Here is a 24,680-nt window from a genome sequence, read left to right on the forward strand (position 1 = left end):
TTTAAAATCTGTCCCTATTATTTGTGCTCTGTCCAGAATTATTGTGCAAGAGGTTGACAGGTATGTTCCAGAGGTACACAAACTTAATGGAAACCTTATTCTAGCAACTTTCTAAGTTTATAAAAGCAATGCTGTCCCTATTACTTGTGTTTTGGACCAGATTTATTGTGCAAGAGGTTGAGAGGTATGGTTGAGAGATATACAAACTTCTTAATAATAGAAGCTGCTGCTGACAGGGATTGCTCTCACACTTCACTCTCTCACCAACACACACACACACACACACACACACACTTTCATGTATTCACTCACACATGCAGACAAAAACATATATATATATATATATATATATATATATATATACACACACAAACACACACACACACTTTTTCGGTTTCATTTATTTTTACTTTACACTAAGCATTATGAGTGTAAAACAACAGCCCGATCAATCTCACTGTTCACTCTCTCTCAGACACACATACAGAGTCTCTTCTGCTTTCACACACACATACATTCTGCTTTCATGCATGCATTCACTTCCATACGCAGACAGGAACATAAACACATACTTACACACATTCAGTTTTTCATTTCATTATGTGCCTAAAAGTTTCACTTCAATAAGAAGTTTTTTATTCTTTCTGTGTGGCCCTGTACCAAATGATCTGGCCCGGTGGTTGGGGACCGTTGCTATAAACAGCTAACATTTGTTAACTGTTGGAGAAACCTTTATATAATGAACAGGAGTGATTTGCAGTGCAACACTAGAAAAACACAGACAGACAAATACTACTCTCATTTTCGCCAGTAAAAGTCTGGTTTAATCTACTTAACTACACAATTAAGCAAACCTTCAAGTGGCTATCATTTGCCGTACTGTACAAAGTGAAGAACAAACTATACCAAATGCTTCTGAGTACTGTAATAAAAAATCAAAATGAAACACTACACGAAAAAACAAAAAGAAAGGTGAACCACCAGGTATCTCAAACAATTTAATAACAAAACAGTGTAAGAAACTTCTCTGTGTGGAAGATTTTCAGTCCATATATTTCTAGTTAATCACTGTATATTAATCAGATCAGACAGTAGTAGAAGTAGCGAACGTAAACTCATCAAGTCAAAAAGTAATAGTAGAAAATATATAATTCTACAGCATTATTAAGTATTTGAAAGTAATCCAAGCAAGGCAGGCAGTCCGTTTCCAGTTGAAAATCCTTTATTAAGTATGTGTTTCGACTGGAAACAGACTGCCTGCCTTGCTTGGATTACTTTCGAATACTTAGTAATGCTCTAGAATTATATATTTTCTACTATTACTTTTTGACGCAGTTACGTTCGCTACTTCTACTACTATTGTCTGATCTGATTAATATACAGTGATTAACTAGAAATATATGGACTGAAATCTTCCACACAGAGAAGTTTCTTACACTGTTTTGTTTTTAGACCCACTATACTTTAGTGGGTTGTTTTGAGACTTCGGGGATACCATGGAGATTACTTGTTTTTCAAACAATTTAATACTGATACAAAGGTTAAGCACTTTCGGTCATGACACACTGGCCTTCTTCAGAACAAAGAAAAATTATTTCTTTACATTTTTAAATATTCTCACCTGTTAAAAACAAGCTGTCACATAAGTTCAATTATCCTAACAAGCAATAGTAAAATTTAAGAGGACAGAGCAATGACTATACACCTAAAACAATATAAAATCTAGAAAAATCTTATTTGCACATTTCATAATAAACCTTTCTATGTAGAACTGCTTTGTAATTTACCCCACCATTTAACCCAGGTGCATTGTATGCATTAAATAAAATCTGCCATTTTAATTCTTTATAATCCAGTTCCCCCTCTTAACAGAAGAGAAGGATAGGCCTTTGTGGAGCAGTTCTGGGAGATAATCTAGGAGTTGAGGTGAGGTGAGGTGGGCACGGTTGTGTCCTTTCCCTGAGACTGACTCCAAGAACAGTATCTTTTCCACTTTTCTGAACAGGATTTCCTAGTACTAGGCCTCCTGGCCTCAAGGATGACATCCAGCACCTGTTTGCTGAGGGTTGCTGGTGATGTATTCATGGAATGAGCCAGGCTGCTAGGTTTAGGGTTTGCAGCTGAGGGTGCAAAATCTGGCCCTCCTGCTGGGACAGCTGAGAAGGGGTCTGATGCAGATGCCAGGGTGGCACTGCTGTCAGACTGCGTAAAAGTGGGTACCAGTGCGGGCGTGGCCAGTCTGGTGCAATCAGGATTGTCCTTGGCCAGTCCTGTTTGATCTTGAGTAGTACTTTCGAGAGGAGGGGCAGAGGGGTAAAGGCATAGACTGAGAGGTTTTCCCATGTAAAGGATAAGGCATCCATGCTTGGCTGTGGGGAGTTCTGGTGCAAAATTTGCTCAATTGATGGTTCTGGGGGGAAGCAAAGAGGTCCACCTCTGGTGTCCCCCCACCTGTGGATTAGAAGCTTGAATGAGTTGGGTGCCAGTTTCCGCTCGTGTGGGTCCATTAGATTTCTACTTAAGTTGTCTGCCAGTGAATTTTGTTTGCCTGGCAGGAATTGAGCTGGCAGGTGCACTTGACTGTTCAAGGGCTGTGTTCCACAGAGCCATGGCTTACCTGAACAGTGGGAAGGAATGAGTTCCCCCCTGCTTGGTTATGTACCACATAACTCTGGTGTTGTCTGTCTATCAAGAGTTGTTATGGAAGGATAACGTATTTGAAGGCTGTCAGTGCATTCTGTACAGCTAACATTTCTTTCTGATTGATATGCAGGTGCATTTGTCTTCGGCTCCATTTGCCTGCCATGTGAGCCCCCCATGCATAATCTGATGCGTCTGTTGTCAGGGTTTGGGCGGTGGGTGGGGTTGAGTGAAAGGGAGTCCCTCGTTGTGGTAGAAGGCCTCTGCCCACCAAAGGAACTCTGTTCTTAGGCAAGGAATGATAGGAATCACTGTTTCCAGGTCCTGAGAATGTTGACACCAGAGACTTTTTAAGTACCATTGAAATTTCCTCATATGCAGTCTTGCATATGGAATTAGGAGAATGCATGAGGCCATGAACCCTAGGGCTTGCAGTATGTTTCTTGCAGATAGCTGGGTTTGGGTGGCCAGTAGTTTGAATTAGTTTGTCAAACCTGTTTTTCTGGAGTGAGGAATGCCATCTGGGAAACTGTGTTCAAGTTTGCTCCCAGGAATACAATTTTTTGGCTGGGTACCAGATGTGACTTCTTTTTGTTGAAGGTATACCCCAGAGAAGTTAGGAGTTTCTTTACAAATGTCAGGTGCTGAAGGAGCAATTCCTGACTATCCGCCTGAATCAGGCAATCATCCAAGTATGGGTAAATTTGAATTTTTCTCTGCCTGCAGTATGCAATGGCTGGAGCCAGGCATTTTGTGAATACCCTGGGTGCAGTAGATAAGCCAAAGGGAAGTGCAGAGAACTGATAGTGCATACAGCCTGCCCTGAAATGTAGATATTTCCTGCAAGATTCCCTTATGGGGATGTGCAGATAAGCTTCCTTTAAGTCTAGGGTGACCAGCCAGAAGTCCTTGGCTAGCATAGGAAGCAGCTGTTGGAGAGTAAGCATTTTGAATGTTGGTACCACCAGGAAGGTGTTGAGAATTTACAGATCCAGGATAGGGCACCAATAGTTTTCTTTTCTAGGCACCAGAAAGGTGTCTGGAGTAGAAACCCTGTCCCCTTTGCTCTGTTGGAACAGGATGAATAGCTCTGATACTGAGAAGAGAAAGTACTTGCTTTTGGGCCTCTGCCCACTGGTTTGGGGGGAGGTCTGGCAATCCGCTTGGGGTTGGCAATGAGTGGAAGTAGAATCTGTATCCCTGGGATACAATGTTTAAGACCCACCTGTCCTGGGTAATGTACTCCCAGTTTTTTGCATGCAGGGCGAGTTTTCCTCCTAGGGATCCAAGTACTTGGGCATGGCTGGGAAGGATGAAGGACAAGTCGTTGTGAACTTTTTCCATAAGAGGGTGGCTTACCACTCCCTGTTTTTGAGGTGGGAGCACTCCATTGTTTAGATCTGTGCATACCCTAAGACTGTAGTCTTGGTGGTCTGCTGCCCCTGGGTTTGGACTTACAAGGTCTGGGAGGGACTGGAAAGGACCAGTTTTTTGAAGGCCAATGTCTACTGAATCTAGGTGGCTGTACCTGTAGAACATCTTTAACAGTTTGCATAGATTTAGCTTTTTCCTCCATCTTTTTAAGAATTCTTCTGCTTTAGTGCCAAACAAACATTCTTGGTTTAATGGAGCATCTAGTCATTTTGCTTTGACATGGTCTGGCATAGATTTGTTCCTTCAGCCAAGCATGCCTTCTAAGAACAGACCCAGTGACAGCATCCCTGCAAGATGCTTCTAAGGCATCAAAACCACACTGCAAAGTATGTTTTCTAACTTGGTTTGCAGAATGCATTAACTCTTGTAAATCTTTATGTTCTGCACAATCAGGAATCAACATCATTGTTGTTTAATTAATTCCATAATATGCTGCTGCTACTTCAGCATGTGAAACTGGCAATTTAAAGCCCTCATGGCAAGAGTTGCACAGGTATATATCTTCTTCCCCCATCTGTCTAAAGCCCTAGAGTCCCTGTCCGAAGGGGTAGGGTTTTTGGCTGTAGTAGCCTTAATACCTTTAGGTCCATGGGAAATGGTCTCTGGGTCCGCAGTGGGATTTTTAAATAGAAATTTGTGAGAGTCAGGTACTCTGTAGTACCTGTCAGGCTTTCTAGGAGCTGGTGGCAAAGTATAAGGGGTAAGACTGGATTCCATGAAGACATCATCTATAATTTCCAGAACAGGGGGGATTGCTAGAGGCCTGTGCTGAGGCAAGTTTAAAAATTTCCCGAGTCTCTTTTTGGACTGTGGGTAGTCCTGGCACTCCTAGTGGAAATGCTCTCTGAGGGTATGCAGGGTTTCACTGAAAGAAATGTCCTCTGGGGGGAGGCAGAGGGAATGGAATCCTCTACATCTGAATACTCATAGGTAAATAAGGGTATGTCCTGGTAATATGAGAGGTCAGAGTCATCGGTCTCATGATCTGTAGAATCATAAGGAAAATTAATTCTTTGTCTTTTAGAGGGGGAAGGCTGGCTTCCCCTAATTAAGGTAATAAGGTCTTCAGCCATTCTAAGCATTTGTTTCTATGGCATGTGAGCTTGAAAATGTGCTTTGGGCGTCGGTTTCCTAGGCGTAGTGCGAACTCTGGGCAAGAGAAATTTGGTAGTTTTATTCAGAAACGAAGTAGTCGGTTTAATACGAACATCAGAAGGTCTGAGTACACCCTCAGAAGCTGGTGCCTGCACAGCGCCTCTAGACTCATCCAAGGTAGAGACATCCACAGGTTCCACAGTCGAAGAAGCATCTCGCGGCATAACGGACTCCGAAGGGGTCTCAGTAAAGGATTGCAAATCTGTAGAAGCGGGTATCAGGGGCTGCGAATGCGCCTCACTGAGTACCGGCGGACTGGCGACTAGCTTAACGGAAGCATATTCGGCAGTTTTGGACCTATGCGGTCTGTCTCTGTCTTTTATCCTTACATTTTTTCGAAAGATTGGTAGTCGAATGCCTTATCAAAGTCATTTCAGAATATGGAGAATGAGAGCAAAAGAATTTAGCGGCAAAGATAGCCCAACAATGAAAAGTTCGGGCATTGAACAGGGCACAAAACCGACAGCGAGGAATGTCGTGTTCTGGGCCTAAACAGGTGATGCAGTAAGAATGAAAATCTCTGTGAGGTATTTGCTTTCCACAGGCAAGACAATTATTAACTTTTTCTGACATCGGTTACAGCAAGTAAAAAGGATCCCCAACGGGGTACTTAGCTTTAGAAGACTTCAGGTCTGAAACTCGAATATCAAAATTTCAGGTAGCGGCCGACTGGCACTTGCGAACTGCTTCTGCTTCAGGCTCCACTCGGCAAAAAAAGCTGATGTAATGGCGTTGGATGCATGTTTTATACCCCTGATGATCTGATGTCATGGAAGAGGCGACAGCATCAGAAGCAGAAATCCCAAGATCCTGGTATTTGGGCCGACTGAGGGCTACCTGCAGGCAAATAACCCAAGTGTGATGACTGCAACAGTGAAACATGAAGAACATCGTAAATTTAGAGAAATGTGTAACCCCCAGACAAACTTTATAATGAAAAGGCACTTATACAATACAAGGGATCAAAAGCCTGGTGAAACTTTAGCAGCATATATAACTCATTTGAGAAATAAGTCTAAAATATGCAGAAATGGTGATTTAAGGGATGAGTTGGTAAAAGACAGACTTGTTTATAATATTAAGGATGATGCTGTGAGACACACTTTGCTTCGTGACAGTGATTTAATTTTGAATAAGTCCATTGAGATTTGTCAGATATACGAGTTCACAGAAAAACACACAGATATGTTTACAAATGAGAAATGCATGTTTCCAGTAACTTATACAGCTCATGTTAATAGTTAAAAGAAATAGGCCCAAGCACATCGCAGTAAATGTAACCCCTGCAGCACTCACTGGTAAACCCCCAGAGCTTTCCAGCAAGTTCCAGAGTTCCCACAGTCTCAGTGAGTCAGCAAACTCAAAGCATGGGCCCCCAACCTACTTTCATTGCCAACTGTATTAACTGTGGTAGAAATCATGAATCTAAAAAGGAAAAATGTTTAGCTTTTAGTCAGCAATGCCACAAATGCAATAAGTGGAATCATTTCAAGTGGTTTTGTAAATCAAAATGCACACATTCTTTTATTAAAAAAAAAACATTTCCAGAACCAATTTGATCAATTAGAAAGCTGTGACCCTACATCACGTTACGTACTTTTTAGATGATGGTGGGTCAGTGCTTAATGAAACAGTCAATGCAGTAGAATGAAGTATTTTGTACTGTTTGGATAAATGGAAAACCTATATAGCTCAAAGTTAACACAGGTTCCAAGTGCAATGTTATGCCAGCAGAAACATTTACTTGAATGCGTAATGGTTAAAGGCTTGATTTGGCAAAGTGCGCGAAGCTTGTTACTTATGGTGGTGAAGAAATCCAGACTGAAGGCTCAGTAGTGCTTTCATGTTACTCTGCTGGGAGAAGTTACGTCTTGTTATTTTATGTGGTCAAGAAGCACGTGCAGACATTATTAGGGCTCAAAGATAGTTTGAAAATGGGACTGCTTTCATTTAATAAGGAAGTCCATCATGTTAGCTTGAAAGACCACTACTCTAATTTTGCCCAACATATTTTTTCTACCTATGCTGATCTTTTCAAAGACAAACTAGGCAAGCTTCCAGTTGTGTACTCCATGAAGTTAGACCCAGATGTCAGTCCAGTTATCAGGCCAGCCCGAAAAGTTCCAATAGCTATGCAGGACAGAGTCAAAGCCATGCTAGATAAAATGGTGTGACAAGGTGTGATTTGTCTGGTAGATGAACCAACTGAGTGGGTATCTTCCACAGTGGTAGCTCATAAGAAAAGCTCAGACGACATCAGAATATGTACTGATCCACAAGATTTGAACAAAGTACTAAAAAGACCTCATCATCCAATGTGTACAGACAAAGAAGTTGCAGCTCTGATGCCAAATGCCACAGTGTTTTCTGTCTTAGATGCAAAGAGTTCATTTTGGCAAATTTTGCTTGATAAGAAATCCTCATTGCTAACTACTTTCAGTACTCCTTTTGGAAGGTACAAATATTTGAGAATGCCATTTGGGATAAATTCTGCAAGTGAAGTCTTTCTTTTTTCTGGGTATCCTTGTGCTATTATAGTAGACTACATACTAGTGGGAGGTTAATGGTGAAGCTGAGCATGACAAAAACCTCAGAAAAGTTCTGGAAAGAGTACATCAAGTGACTCTTAAGCTCAAGCCACAGCAATGCAAATTCAGGCTACAAGAAATTACTTATGTTGGTTATTTATTTACCAGTTCAGGCCTACGTCCAGACTTCTAAGCAAACAGCCATTCTCGAGATGCCAGCTCCAGAAAATGTTCTAGCCCTGCAATGTTTTCTTGGCATGGTTAATTATCTAGGCAAGTTCATTCCAGACTTGTGCCAACTTTCAGCATCGCTCAGAGAGTTGACACATAAAGATGTATCCTGGTCTTGGTTAGAACAGCACCAAAGAGCATTTGGTGCCCTGAAACAGAGAATTGCCAGTCTGCCTACTCTCAGATACTATGATGTTCACAAGCCAGTCACTCTTTCAAGTGATGCTTCAAGATTTGGTCTAGGTGCAGTTATTCTACAAGTGGGTCATCTTGTTGCCTATGCATCGAGCACTCTTACCCAAACTGAAATGCAGTATGCTCAGACCGAGAAACAGCTTTTGGCAATTGTGTTTGCATGTTCAAAGTTCCATGAATAAGGTTATGGTAGACCTATCCAGATCAAAACAGACCACCAACCTCCAGTCACTATTTTGAGAAGGACTACATATACAGCTCCTGCCAGACTGCAACTTATGATGTTGAAATTGTAGAAATATAATTTCACTCATCGACAAGAAAGACAAACTTCTTTGTCTTGCAGATACATTGTCCAGATCACCCAGAAACACCAGTGAACAGCATGAGAATGAGATCACTGATTTTGAAATCATGGAAGTGAGAAATATTTTTTCCACACATCTTGATGAGCTGAGAGATCACACAGCCACAGATCCAGTTTTACAGAGGCTCAACCATCTTATTCAACAAGGATGGCCATCCAAGCAATCTAATTTACCTCAAGAAGTGCAACCTTATTTTCCATACACAGATGAAATTTTGTCTGACAATGTTATCATTATGAAAGGTCCGAAAGTAACTGTTTCAGAGTCCTTGCAACAAGGACACATTACATTACTACCTTGCATCGTGGTCACCCAGGAGCAGACACTACCACAAGAAGGGCGAGAGATCTAGTAGTTTGGCCTTCTATGTCACAAGATATTGAGAGAGTGTTATTATCTTGTTGTTCTGTGTGTAACAGTACTAAGTCACATCAAAAGAAAGAACCACTTCAGCTAAACCAGATTCCTGAACTACCTTGTTCGACAGTAGCTATTGACATTTTCGAATGGAATGGTCAACATTATTTGGTGTTAGTAGATTCTTATTCAAATTGGTTCGAGATTGACCTACTTCCTAATCTAGCATCCAATACTGTTATCATTAAGATGAAGCATCATTTTGCAGTCTATGGCAGTCCGCACAAAGTTATTTCTGACAATGGCGCACAATTTATAAGCCAACATTTCAAAATATTTGCTGAAGAGTGGGATTTTACTCATGTCATGAGTAGCCCAGAGTATCTGCAGTCAAATGGTTTGGCAGAACATGCAGTTCAAAGTGCAAAGCAGTTGCTAAAGAAGTCAAAATGAGTGAATAGTGAGGTTTTCTTGAATCTCAGAGATATTCCTCATGATAAACATCTTGGTTCACTTTCCCAGAGACTTCTGTCAAGACAAACCAGAACCACGTTACCAATCAGTAATCAATTGTTGATTCCATGTGCCAATAACAACAGGTCAGTGAAAACCAATATGTTGAAGAAGTGTTTAGCCCAGAAGTCCTACTACGATAAGACCAGCAAACCTCTCAAGCCATTATGAGAAGAAGTGGTAAGGATGCAAACATCCAAAGGTTAGGATCGGATTGGAGTTGTGTAGAATATGTGCTCAGAGTCGAGATCGTACAGTGCAGAATCACAAGGAGTAGAGTTCAGGCAGAATCTGAAACATTTGATGTCAGTGTCTGAGCCTATACCACGGCACATAGCTTGTGAGAAAAACTCTTTACCTCAGTGTGTCATCCAGTGTTTCAGTTCCAGAAAATATTCCCATTCCTGTGATGAATCCAGAAGTTCCTGACACAAGTTGTTCACCGAAGACTGTCCCTATTCCTAAACCCAGTCCAGAATGTTACGTTACCAGATCCAGTTGCATCTCCAGACCATGTTATAGATGCAATGCAACTTGGACATGAACATTGTGTTTGTTTCTAATGTCTATAGTAATATTATTTTCTGCTAAGGGCAATCTTTTTAAGATTGAGGATGTAGATCAATGTGTGTGTATGTACCTTTAAAAAGCTATCTAAGGGATTGCACAAGTGTATAAATCCTGGGCACGTGTGAGCCCGACAGCCATTTTGTAGTAAGCTGTTGAAATGTACGCATGTATGTCTGTAAGGTTTGTCTGTTAATCAGTTTGTTTATATTTTATGATGCTGCTATCCATGCTGATGTGTTTCTATGTAATAAAGCATCTAAACGAACTACCCCACCTGTTCATCATCTGTGTTAGAGAGGGACAAGCAACAGTATAGTTGTGTAAAATCTTACCATTAACGGTAGATGTCCTTCCTTGCTGTAGTATTCATAACATTAAGGATCCCTTGCCTAAGTTAGCTCGACGTGCAACCAATATACCAAAGCTCTGGGTTGCTTTAAGGTATATGGTACATCCCACTTATGCCCCTTGCATACTGCAGGGCACAAAGGTGATGTCCAGGCATACCATCCTCAGAACTGAAAGTCCCAGAAGGAATGCCATTACAAGGAAAACCAAGAGGTAACCAGTACATCCAGAAGAGTAATGGACCAGGGGAGAAGGGAAGGAGCAAATACTGCAACAGTGAAGAGAAGGACATCTACAGTTATGGTTACACAACTGTACTATGTCCTTCCATTTCATTGTTGCAATATTCACAACATTAGGGAGAGTGCCAAAGCTTAGGAAGAAACTTGGGTGGAGAAAAGACCAGCAGAGCTCTCTAGGAAGCCATGATGGATGGCTCTAGCAAAACTAGCTCTAGCTCTGGAAATTCCATCCAACTTGTAGTTCTTGGTAAAAGTATGCACAGAAGTTCAGGTAGCTGCCTCAAGAATAGACTTAGTATCCAACCCTTGAAAAAAGAACCAGAAGAAGCCACAGCTCTAGTAGAATGAGCCTTAAAGAATTAGGAAGGCTCTTAGCATGAAAAGAATAACAAAAAGAATAGCTTTTGAAATCCAAGAGGAAAGAGACTGCTTGGAAACTGCTAATCCCAAGGATCTGTGATCAAAGGAAACAAAGACCTGATCAGATTTCCTAATAGTCTTAGTCTTATCCAAATAAAATCTGAGTTGCCTATGCACATCCAACGTGTGCAGCACCTTGTCACTAGCATATTGTGGAGAAGGGATAAAAGTGGGTAAATCAATAGACCTATTAAGGGACAACTCATTCACTACCTTGGGCATAAAAGAAGGATTAGTACACAAGGCCACCCTGTCCTTATGAAACACCAAAAAAGGGGGACAAGCCATAAGGACTTGAAGCTCAGGCACACATGTGGCAGAAGTAAAGGCTAACAAAAGAATAGTCTTCCAAGAGCAATGTTGCAAGGAAGCTGAAACTGTAAGCTCAAAAGGAGGCAACATCACTTTCTCCAAACAAAATTAAGATCCCAGGGAGGAGGAACAGGCTTCCTGGGAGGTCTAATATGAAGGATGCCTTTAAGGAATTGTTTAGCTTCAAATCTAGAAGCTAAAGGAGAAGGCAAAGGCAGACAAGAAGCTCGGCCTTTGGGCCCTAACAGAAGAATAAGCCAACCCAGTATTGAGCAATTTACACAAATAAGAGTGAACCAAAGTAACATCCACAGAATGTGGATCTAGGTTATGAGAAAGACACCAAACAGAAAACCTCTACCACTTGGATAAGTAGGATTTCCCAGTATTGGGTTTCCTGGCCTCCTGCAAGACCCTAAGCACGTCTTCAGAAAAATTGTGTCTATGTGAAATCAAAATCTCATCACAAACAGAGTCATTTGAAGATATAACAAGTGGGAATGGATGAGATATCCTTTGTCTTGTGTAAGTAGGTCCACCCTGTGAGGTAATTGTGATGATTGCCCTGCTGTCTCTACCAAAAGGGAGTCACCAACAAGATTTTGGGATGTCCTGTTGAATTTTGAACAGGGGTTTTGGAATGAGAGGAAGGGGAGGAAAGCATAAAGAAACATCCCCTTCCAAGAAAAAGAGAGGGTATCCACCTTCCACACAAGAGGACCTAGATGTCTGGCACAAAACAGAGGAAGCTGTCTGTTCAGAGGGGAGGCAAATAGCTATATTTGAGGAGTACCCCACTGGTGGGCAATGTCCAGAAACACATCCCTGTGAAGCATCCATTCATGGGATTAAGTTAAGAACCTGCTCAGAGTGTCTGCTAAAATGTTTTGACCTGAGGGAATGTAAACTGCCTGAAGAGTCACTTGATACTTGACAAGAAGATCCCACACCAGGAGCGCCAACCAGTAAAGAAGATAAGATCTTGTTTCCCCCGTTTCTTTGCACACAACATCACTGCGGTGTTGTCTGTAAACACCTTGAGAGGACCCGGGGAGAAAAGAGGATGAAAAGCCTGAAGAGCCAGCAGAAGGGCTCTAATCTTTTTGACACTGATGTGCTCTTTCTGTTGAAGAGGAGACCAGACCCCCTGCACCTTTAGGGAGAAAAATGCTGCTCCCCATCCCACTTCTACTGCTGGATCCACCAGTGGAGTTCCTTCTTCAGACAAGGTAAAAGAGGAACTGCAATTTCTAGGGGATAAGCATGCTGAAGCCAAACTGATTTGAGGAACCACTGAAACTTCCACATGTGAAGTTTGGTCAGAGGGAGCATAGGGATGGTAGATGCCATGAAACCCAGAGCTCTCAAAAATTCCCTGGCTGTAATGGAAGCCAGAGGAAGAAGAGCATGAAAGAAGAAGATGAGGGTCAAGGAGGCAGGGATGTCAGCAAAGGCACCGCCTGAATTCTGCAACACAGAAAAACATGTTCCTGAGAAGAAGTCAGAGAAGACTTTTTGAAGTTTATTGTAAACCTTATACTCTGAGGAAGAAAGATGTCAAAATGGAGATTTTGGAACGGGATCTCTTGAGATTTTCTGGCCTCCTGCAGAACATTTAGCATGTGCTCAGAAAAAGGTGTCTATAAGGGATTAAAACCCCATCACCCACAATGTCAAATTCAGAGTTGACAAATGTGGGTGTACTGGGGTTCCCCTGTCCTGTGCCAGTAAATCTATCCTGTAGGGTAACCTGTGGTGATTGCCCCTGGCCAAGTGCAGGAGAAGGGGGAACCAGTGCTGCCTTGGCCAAAAGGGAGGCACCATCAAGATTTTTGGTTGGTCCTGCTGAATCTTCAGTAGGATCTTCTGTAACAGAGGCAAGGGTGGAAAGCATAAAGAAACATCCCCTTCCAAGAGAAAAACAGAATGTCCACCTTCCACACCAGGAGATGTGGGACCCTGGCACAAAATTTTTGGACATTATCTCTATAGAGGAAGGCAAACATATCTATCTGAGGCATAACCCAATGATGGATAAGGTCCAGAAACACATCTCTGTGCAACATCCACTCATGGGATTGGGTCAAGGACCTGCTTAAAGAGTCTGCCATTGTTTTCTGGGCTGAGGGGAGATAAACCGCTTGTATGGAAATCTGACTCTGTAAGGCTACTTCCCAAGCAAGTAGGGCTTGTCTGCATAGAATGTAGGACTTCATTCCCCCTTGCTTGTTGATGTACCAAAAGTTTTCGTATCATCTGTGAATCACCTCAGCACTCCTGGAGCAAGACTGCTCCTGAAAATTTGTAGTGTTAGAATCAGAGCCCTCATCTCCTTCACAGTGATACGTTCTTTGGCCTGCTTGGGAGACCAAACATATCAGACTATCCAGGCTTGGAGAATTGCAACCCAACCTGTGACTGAAGAGTCTGTGAATAACTCTTGAGAAGGAAGAGGTGGTTGCAGTGGTAGGCCCGGGTTTCTGCTTACCTAGAGGATCCACCATTTGCATTCCCTTTTTAAACAAGGCAGGAGTGGAATCAGAAACTCTAAGGCGTGTAAGTGTTGCATCCACACTGTTCTGAGGTACTATTGCAACTTTCTCATGTGTAATCTTGTGAAGGTATCATGGAGATAGTGGATGCAATGTACCCTAATAAATGAAGAATATCCCTGGCTGTCAAGGACTGGAGGGGGAAAAATGCTCTGGAAGTAGGAAGTCAGGAACAAAACTTTCTCTCCTGGAAGAGAGGCTAGCATTTTGTCTGTTTGTATCCTGCATCCCAGGAAAATGTGATCCTGTGAAGGGATGAGGGAAGACTTCTGGAAATTTATAGTGAACCCTAGACTCTGTAGACGGGCAACAGTGAAGGAAAGGTTTTCTAGAGGAAGCTTTGGGGACTGAGTCTGAATCAGAAGGTCATTTAGGTAAGGGAAAAATTTGAATACCCTGTGTTCTGTAGAAAGCTACTGCAGCTGTATGCACGATGAACATCTGGAAATACCAAGAAGCCACAGAAAAATGTAAAAACTTTCTGAACTCTGAGTGGAAGGGAATGTGAAGGTATGCATCTTTTATATCCAGAGACACCATGAACCCCTGTGGGAGAATTATGGGTGGGAGGAAAAGTAGAGTCAACATACGGAATGAAGGGACTTTGAGAAAGGTGTTTAAATGGGAAAGGTCCAGGATGGGTCTCCAGGGGTCATCCTTCCTGGGGACCAGAAACATCCTGGAGTAAAACACCTTCCCCTGTTGGGAAGTTGGTACTTCTTCGATAGTTCCCTGAGAAATCAGGTCCATGATGACCTGAGGAAAGAAACTCAGCTGGTCTTTGGGGGGACTGGTAGAATTCCTCTGAATGGGGGGAAGTTTTCCCAAACCATTAAATATCCTGTTTTGATAATGGACAGTACCCAAGAGTCCTGAGTAATCAGCTTCCAAGCAGCAAGGTAGTGACTGAGGAAATGGGACAAGGGGGGTGGATGGACCCTGGGGGTTGGCAGTCACAGACTACTTGACTTGGGTTGGGACTGAATGGGCTGTTTAGAGGCAGGGGTAGAAGAAGCAGATGTAGAAGAGGCTGGCTTTCTCGGTCCCTTCTTACTCTTAGATGAAGAAGAAGACAGAGAAGGTTTCCTAATACAAGCAGTTTCTACTGGACAATTTCTTTGGCACCATGGGACAGGGGAAAGAAGAAGATGTTTAAGATCTTGTAACTCCTTTCCTTTCTCCTGAAGAGACTTAAAGAGCTCCGCTGCTGAACTCCCAAACAAGGCTTTGTTATCTACAGGTGCATCCGGCAATTTGGCCTTGAAATCTTTAGGCAAAGGCTGTAGCCTAAGCCAAGAACATCTTCTCAGAACAGACCCAGAAGCAGCTGCCCTAGTAGAGGCATTAGCAGCACTTCAACTGCACTTGATGAAGTGCCTCGTAACTTGTGCAGTAGAATTAAGGAAAGCTGCTAATTTTGACTTTGCTGGGGAATATGGAATGTCTGCCAAAGTTTTCAGTGCATCCACCAGAAGAGCCAGGGAGTACTTTGCCATGGAGGTCTGACAGTTTATTGCACAGAAAGAGCCAAAGTATAGACCTTCTTGTCTAACCTATCCATGACTTTACTTTCCTTATCAGAGGATAACAAGGAAGTGGACGTTAGAAGTTTTAAAGCCTTATCCATCGAGACAGAAATGGTAGCTTGATTAGCAGCAGGAGCCGTGAACAGTAATTTAGAGTCCTCAGGAACTTTATAGAACCTGTCAGAAGGCTTGGGGTAGGAAGATGAGAGTCTGGACATTTGGAGGCAGATGAGAAAACATCCAGAAAGGCAGGCAGGACTGCAGGGATAGCTGAAGGAGAAGGGGAGTCCATCTGCAAGACTTCATAATACCTCTTCTGAATCTCTGAGACCTGGGAGCAGTCCCACTTAAAAAAAAAAATATTTCATCATAAGAATAGTCTCTCCAAAGGATACATCCTAATCAGGGGAATCTGTGCCATTAGATTCCTCCTCTGGGGAGGCATATCCTAAGGGGGAGGCCTACTGAGTGGAGTAGGCTAGTGACTCCTCTTTAGAAGAATCCTCCTCCTCTAAGGAAGTGTCCCCAGTTGTCCTTTTAAAGGATGTGGTAGGAGACAAGGGCAGCAGAAGAACAGAAGGGGAGGGGGTTGGTGAAGGGCCATAAAGGCATTGAAGAGACTTTGAGAAAAGGCTTCCCAGTCAGGGGCCTGCTGAGAGGTAGCCAGAGACACATACATAGTCTTTGCCTTTTTCTTTTTAGGGGCTTCCATGCTTTGGAACGGGGATGGACCGGATACTGGCCTAAATTTGACAATATCTGAAAGTACATTTTCATGCACCGTGATCTATGTGACTCCACGAGGGCCCTCGAGACATAACAAGCCTGAGTCCCCCTTGATGCCCTTCGGACGCCTACCCCTCCCTCACGGGCATGCCACTGGACTCCTTCAAGGCCTCCATTGTGGTACCCACCAAAGGTACATTCACTAACTCCAGCATAGCCTTCGGGCCTGTACCAGCCTCGGGAGCAATGACCAGAAGAGAGGGCACAGCTGAAGGTTCAGGCCATGATTTTTATTGGCCTTCTTCGATACAGGCTCATACAAATGGCCTGATGTCACATCCATTTCACACACTAAAGATTTGTGTCTCTGGTTTTCTAAATATAGCTAAGAGAAGCTAGCCAACTCCTGAGGGTCTTAGGGACAAAGAATTTACAAATAGGGCACTCAGTGTGGTCATGGTCTGGCCTAAGCACTAAGCAAAAAAGACAAAGCTTGTGGGCATCTTTATGTGGAATCTGCCTTCCACACTGCCACATGCCCTGAGCGAATGTCTGGAGCAGGTTATCAGACAGGCAGCTGACAGTTCTGAGGTAGGTGCATGCTGACGTCTGCTTTATACCAGACGTCTCTTTATGGCCAATGTATGTGTAATGTGTTGCAGCGCAGCACATACCTCACAACAGCATGAAGGCTTTTGGAAACTGGCCGGACGTATGAGTCAGCCAGAGGCAGCAGAAACCCTTATGTGATGAATACTGCAGCATATAAATAGAAGGACATCAGTTTCATCTCTTTACAGCAGTACCACAAAACACAGAACTATTACATCAGTCAGGAATTCTTGTCTGCTACCAGACATCGATATAATAAAGTGGCAAATGCCTTTTCTACCGCAGACTAACTGGCCTAGAGAGAAGGCCTTCAGGAAGCGCGCACACACACACACACACACACACACACACACACACACACACACACACACACACACACACACTTCTCCTGGAAAAGCCACCCAGGAAAAATGCAAAAATAAATAAATAAGGACTTTTAGGACAAGGGCTACTCTCTATCTAGATCCTTCACTTCTAGCTACTAACTGAGCAAAACTGCCTCTATCACCTTTGCAGTAATGTCCTTTATCATGTAGGCAACACATTCCGTAGATCACTCAAAGAACAGATGAATTTCTGTTCAGATGTCAACAGCAGTATATATAGTCTCCCAATTTAGAGAGCTGTCCCAGACAATTACAATCAACTCTATCACTTCCAAGGAAGGCAAAGCTTTTTTCATAGCCCGTGTCTCAGCATTCTGGCATGCATTGCAATTTCCTCCATCTTTTTGTTTCAAAAGCTAGTTTGTTAAATAAAGAGATCTTCTTGAGTAATTTATTTTATCTTACATTTGTTAACTGGGAAAGTCCAACTGGATACAGGTCCATTTTCAGCAGGGGCTCAGGGAGAAAAGCTCCACATGTACATAGCTACAGAAGACTTAACAGTTGCAGTTTTTTATACAATTACATATAGATACATGTTCCAGATTTGTTGGACTACATATATAAAAAATTTACAATTATTAATTCTCATAGAAGAACATAAACAGTTTTAGTAGTACAAAGCTGAGCAAGGTAGCATATCATTCAGTAGTACAATACATTAGAGTGAGACAGCTAATGTTTCAGACTTTTTATAAGACAGTTTCTACAAGTAGCCAGGGAATGTAGTCATACAAAGTGACTAGTGAGTAGGTTAGTCAGGGTTTGTACACGGGCACAACCAGTGAAATATTAGGTGTGTTTTGATTGAAGTTTTAAATTGGATTGTGGAGTGAACTGCTATAAATTGGTGCAAGCATTCAGTTTCTCCCTTACATCCTAGTACTTGAATGACCTCTTGTTTTTATTTTCCATAGCTCATGCCATTATGACCAAGAGTCTGCTTTCTACCAGCCAACAATGATGCCAGTCACAGCTGCTAAACTCGGCTGCATTCAAACTTTCATACCAGTTTGTGGACCATGAGTCTTTAATATCTGGTGTAGAATGAGCCATTAAGTAAAGGATTCCACTTTCCCAGCTACCATACCTGGCCCTGCATCCTTCACATCCCCTTACCCTCAAACTCCAAGAAAGAAACCTTGCCTTGTACATTCATCCTTCATCTTCAATAGTGTTCACACTTATTGAAGTACCTGGGTATGTAGATTGTAATTCTTGTGGTTTAGTTTATATAGGCATGTGCACAGCATGCCCTGCTTTTTATGTGGGTATGACTACCCGTAGCCTTAGTACCCGCATAAAGGAACATTTATATAGTATGAAATGTCAAGATGAAAAAAATGCCCTATATAAACACTCCATGAATTGTAATTTCTTTAAAATATTTGTTTTTTCAGTACTTGAAGTTTGTGAAGCAGACAGTAGGGCTGGGGATTTCAAGAATATGTTAGAACAAAAGGAAACATTGTGGCAGATTAGGTTAAATTCTGATAAACATCCTGGGTTAAATGAAGCAATAAATATGAAGTGTTTTTTAAAATATAGAAAGTTAAGTATAAATAAGGAACATAATATACTACAATTGTTCAATTTAGTATGAATTTTGATGAGTTTTTAACATATTTTTAACAAAGTTGATTAATTAATTGTTTAATTGTTTTAAATTATGTGTTGATTTAGTGTGTATTTAAATAAGTTGAAGTGAGTTTGTAAAGTATTCTGATGAAGTCGTGTGATGAAAGCGTGTATTAAAGTGTATCCTACCCTATTTTTTGACTGGGTCAACATCATTGGTGCTATTAGAAGTGTGTTTCGTTTCGTTTTGCTACCATTATTGAACTGACTTGTTTAGTTAAGTTCTTCTTTCTTTTTATAGTGTTCACACTTAATTTCATCTGAGGAGTGAGAGCTAGGGAATGGAATTTAGCAAACTTAACAGATTTGTTCAAAATTGTTTTTAGTCAACATGACACAGTTAAAGCCCGAGGTATCAACACATTCATTTATTTTAAATCATACACAACCAGCAGAATCACAAAAAAAATATGTCTGGCAGTCATAAAACATAAGCAATTAAGTTCTAGATGAAACCAAACACTTTCAGCCTCTTGTTTCTCTTTCCTGCATTTCAGAAATGAGCAGCAATGGCAGATTATATATAAATGTACACATAATACAAATGTCTTTAAACACTGAAGATTCAAAACAATTTCTATACTCACCTAAACCGGATTTCTTTAGTCTCTTTAAGTGTTGACTAGTTTGCTTTCCTGTAGGTGACTTTTGCCCTGGTTTGACATCTTTATCAGAACTGTCTGCTTCACCATTTTTAGACTCCGATCCTAAAATAGAAAAAACAACAAATAGCTGAGTCATTTGTTTCAATGTCTATTGTGAAAAAAAAAAAAGTTATCCACACTTACAAGATGAGTTTTGCAAGATTATGTTTTATAAAACCACGAAATGCTACACATTATCCAAGCACTACAACCTTCCACGTCTGCTACCTTACTTATCTTCAGATGCATGTAAGATGAAGACCGATATAGAATGCACCATCCTCCTAGCTTAGTGTACTTTTTATTTAGCTGGCAATTTGCTGCTTATCATATCTGTAATGGTGGCCAATCCCTCTTGTTTAGGGGCTAAAATCTTGCAGAGCTAGTGAAATGCAAATCTACCATAAGATATTTTGGCTGGAAAAGTATTGCATGACTGCATTCGTCACCTCAGTACAAATTGTGATGAAATCGACTTTCAAAGTTAAGAAACTCATTAACTAAAATGAACCTCATACGGACAACTCATTAAAATAAGTGATTTTTCATAGGTACTGAGACTATTTCCACATTAAAAAAACTTACTTATTGGTTACACTTTGGCAGTCTTTATGGAGTCTAAAGCTGGTTTTGTAACAAAGTAAAGGACCTAAAAAGGGAGCCATGAGGAACACATTAGGTTGAAGAACACTGGAGGTCCACATCTGTCTTTATTTTAACCATCCACATTCAGCCACTCCTTTATCCTTTATTTAGTACTGCAAAGTATGAAGTACAATTGCACAAGTCCTATTTATCTGTAACAGTAGATGTCAAAATTTCAAACTGACTCAGTGGCATATGAGTTCTGTGCCTGCACAAACTCACAATGGTAGCTTTGCAGAGCTCAGAATTCCCTCCTCTGACTCTCTGTGATAGGAGATTGGCTAAGCCTAACCCATCACAGAAAGTCAGTTATTCATGCTTTTAGTGCCAAGTAGGAAAAAACAAGAAGGACCAGAAGCACTACTTGCCTGGAACCATGCAATTCACAGTCAAAAACACCAACACAAATAATTAGAGGTTGGTTACCATCGAATGATGTACAAAATAAGGTGTATGGTGGTTGGGACACTGCCACTGAGGCAGTGTGAAATTTGAACAGCTACTGTTACAGTTAAATAGTAATGTTCATCACTCATACTGGCTCAGTAGCATATGGGAGGAAGGATAAGGATCCAGAAGGCCCTGAAAATGGTCCTCGCAAAGCCTGCTCTAGAACTTAAAAAAAAGGCCAGTTCATAGTGGCTTGTAAAGCTATGAGCAAAGAACCAGGTTGTCTCTAGAATGCTTCTAGAGTTCACTCCTTTCCAATACGTCACCGAAGAAGATAAGGCTCTAGCAGAATGTGCCTTAATCTTGCCTGGAATAGCTTAGTCATAGTGGAAGTAACAAAATAAACAAAAGCAGATGACAACCAATGAACAATATTTTGCTTAGAGACTTACTGACCCTTCTTAGCCCCAGATCAGGAAATAAACAGCTATAAGCTGTCCTGAAGGTCTTAATTCTGTCATGGCAGTACCTCAGCTGCCTATACACACTCAAAGTATGTAGAAACTTCTCTCCCTTGTTTTTAGGTTCCAGAAAGAAAACTGGGAGATTAATGGATTGATTCAGGTTCAATGTGAAACAATGTTTGGCACAAAAGCAGGATTAGTGTGCAAAACAAGCCTGTCTGTAAAAAATCTGATAAGGATGACCCACCATGAGAACTTGCAGCTTAGAGACTCACCCTGCAGATGTTAGAGCAATATGCAAAACAATTTTCTAAGTGAAGAACATCAAACCAGCCTGAACGGCAAGTTCAAAAGGAGATAAGGGCAGTTTTTCAAGAACATAGTTGAGATCTCAAGCAAGGGGAATTTGCTTTTGAGGGAGTATCAAGTGCAATTCTCCTTTTAAAAACTATTTGACCACAAAAATAGATGAAAGAGGGGAATCCATGGGAAGACAAGCTGAGATGGCCACATGATGCACCTTGATAGATGTACATTATAAGCTATATTTGAGTAGCTCATACAAATATTTTTTAAACCAAGGGGGTAAACACCATACCAGTCCCTCTGATAACTGGTTAGGTATCACATACAAAACCTTCTTCTCTTTGTAAAAATAAAATGTTCTAGTTGTTCAGTTTTCTTGCCTCCTTTAATAACTGTCTCATGAAACAAGTGTCTAAAAGGTATCAAAATAGAATCATCCAGGTTGTCAGAAGCAATTGCTCTAAGACGGGGTACACCAGTCACTCCTGAAACTGTGTGAGCAGATTCAGAGTGTGAAGAAGCTTCTCGCAGTTGCCCCTGGCCAATTCCATTAAAAGAGAGAACCAACTTTGCTTAGGCTAAAAGGTGGTCACCACAATGTTCCTTGTCAATTCTTTTTGAATTTTCAGAAGTACCTTGGGTATCAGTGGAAAGGGTGGAAATGCATAAATGAACACTCTCGTACATGGGAATGAATGCTTCAGTCCTCCAAGCATGGCTGTAAGGATGTCTCACAAAGTACAGTTGTGTACCTACCATAAATGTAGATGTTTGAGTGTTTTCACTGTTGCAGTCATTACAATTGGGTTATCCTGCTGGCAGGCTACCCTCAGTCGGCCTGAATTCCAAAGTCTAGGTCCGGCATCGGTTGCTGTCGCCTCCTCCCTGACGTCAGTGGGCCAGGGGTATAAAAGATGCAGCCAAAGTATAACCCAATTGTAATGACTGCAACAGTGAAACACGATGAACATCAGAATTTTTCAAACTGTTTGTTTTAAAGGAGGCAAACACAACGATCTGAAGTATTTATCACATCTGGACCAAATCCAATCAGACCTTTGTCCTGAACTTTTCACCTGGGAGGGTCTGTCCAGGATCTGCTTAGTTTGTCTGTCACTAAGTTTTATTTTAGCAGGATGTATGAAGCCTGAAGCATCACAGAATGTTGTAAGGCTAATTCCCAGGCTATCACTGCCAAGTTGCCAAATGGTGTTGTCTGTGACCAATAAAAGGTGACCTGGAGACCATAAGTGGTGAAGAACATTTAAGGTCTGAGTCACTGCTAGTATTTGATGTCTACATGTTTAGTAGGTTTGAAGCAACCCATTCACTTTGCATTAGAACTCTCCTGGACACTGTTCCAAATACAAAATCTGACAAGTCTGTCTAGACCAACTGAACCGGGGGTCTGGAGGGGTAAGTCTGGAATGAGAGACATCTGATCCTTCCACCACTAAAAGTTTTGTTTTACAAAATCTAGTGCTGGTACCAGGAATTCCAAGGGAAGCAGGCACTGGGTACAGCCACTGAATCTTTCTCATATGGAGTCTGGCCAGTAGTGTCATGAGGATCATTGATGCCATCAGACGTAGAATTTTGAGAAACTCTCTTGTGGAAGCAGCTTCTTGAAGACAGAATTCCTTGAAGATTCTCTGAAGATTCAGGACTTTGTCTTATGGTAGAAAATCTGTACTTTTTCTGTGTCCATCATACACCCCAGAAGGACAATTCTTTGTGGTGGTATAAGACAAGACAAGACTCCTGTAGGTTCAACTTGAATTTGTGAGCAATTGGAATGTGATGATGAACATCCTTTAGATGTAAAGTATCAGTGAAACAGTTGTCCAGAAGAGCAGGTAGGATTGTCTGCAGGGTGAACATTTAGAAATATGGCTACTTCAGAAAGGTATTAGAGTACAATAAATCTAACACTGGTCTGCACACTAGCTCCTTTTCTGGCTACCAAAAAAAATCTGTAAAATCCTTTTCCTTTTTGTGTTGTAGAAGCTAGTTTTATAACCCGTGCTTGCAACTTGTGAAGTAGTACAGGAGAGAGCAGATGTGTCTGGTCTGGCTGATGCTGGGAGATTTCTCGGAATGGAGCAGGATTTTTTGTCCACTGCCAACAGTATCCTCACTGAATTATTCTCAACATCCACTTATCTGATACTTATTTGTGGTCAAGCTTTTTGGTTAAGGGAAAGCTTCTGAGAAAGGCAAAGGGGAAGTTGGACAGGAGGAAGGTATGGGATTCCCTGAATCTTAGCACAGTCATTCTTTAGCAGGGGGATGATCTTTTTGGGGAAAGGAACCCTTTGTTTTGGTCTAGAAGCAATTTAAAATTCTAAAGACTAACTTACTAGACTGAGCCAACTATTTTCCCTGAGATGCTAAACACTTGTCAATTTTATCTGGTGGCGCAGGGCTAGAAGAAACCAAGGATCTCTTGTTAGAGTTGGCAGCTAGAGAAATCACAGATGGGTCAGCTGACAATGGAGCAAAGAGAAATGCAAAATCAAAACATACCTTGCATTTCTTCAAAATCTTTTCAGAAAATGGTACACTCGCCAAAGGGGTTTTACATGCAGTTTTATAAACATCTTCTAAGGCCAGTATCACTAAGATCATAAACTCTGCCATTCTGCCAAATTTCTTCCAGTCAACTACATCTCTAAACCTAGTAAGCATCTCTGGATACTTGTTTAGGTTTTTGAACCTGTTCACCTTCTGAAGAACCAGACTGGGCAGACTCAGAGTTCTAACTACTGCCTGCATCAGGCTCTCCATCAACATCTGCAGTGTTAGACTGATTTTTAGAAAAGGTAGCCCAATAATCAATCTAAATAGGAGCACAGTCTCAGGAGATTAGCTGAATGTAAAACACTCTTTGCTAAGGAAATTGCATCACTCTTATACATGATAATAACCTGATTGGCTATCTCGTGGCAAAGTTTCTGTTTCTTCTTACTATGAAATACACCAAAGGACAAAATATCTGTGGGCAGAATATTATGTCTGGCAAGTATTCTCTCAACCTGGACCTCTACTGCACCTAATACGTTTGCTTCTCCTGTACCTGAATTAGGTACTGGAACAATCCCGGAGGATGCATTTGACCTTTACACCACACAGGGCTGCAGGCTCACACCAAAGGGGGAAGGGGGAAAAGGTAAAGTGTCTGTAGGTTGTCTTAGGACAAAAACAAATTCACAAACCACTGGTCAAGGTATGTTTTATTTTTTTTTTTTAGGTGTGACTGGATTTGACTGGTTGAGGGGAAGGGCAGCCATATCAGAATCTATCAAGTCAGGGAAATATACCAGTTAGAATAATACACTGATACTACTAAGGGTTGACTAACGGCAGCAATAATAAAAAATATAAAACCAAGAAAAAGCGTCACTGTCCACAGGCGCAAATAAATCCAGTCCCTTGGATGTGAAAATAACGATTTATTGAGTAACCCACAAGATGCAAC

General features: G+C 41.5%; 1 protein-coding gene across 1 annotated transcript in view; it reads right to left on the reverse strand.

Annotated features, from left to right (window-relative positions):
* Positions 1-24,680, reverse strand: part of ASXL3 (ASXL transcriptional regulator 3) — a 1,601,111-nt gene that overhangs the window by 361,074 nt on the left and 1,215,357 nt on the right. The window contains exon 8 of the mRNA XM_044066640.1: positions 19,341-19,460. Coding sequence (XP_043922575.1) covers positions 19,341-19,460 — 120 coding nt within the window. The remainder of the gene's footprint in view (positions 1-19,340; positions 19,461-24,680) is intronic.

Source organism: Protopterus annectens, chromosome 3.part1 (genome assembly GCF_019279795.1).
Source record: "Protopterus annectens isolate FY-2018-M chromosome 3.part1, PAN1.0, whole genome shotgun sequence".
NCBI classification, from domain to species: Eukaryota; Metazoa; Chordata; order Ceratodontiformes; family Protopteridae; genus Protopterus; species Protopterus annectens.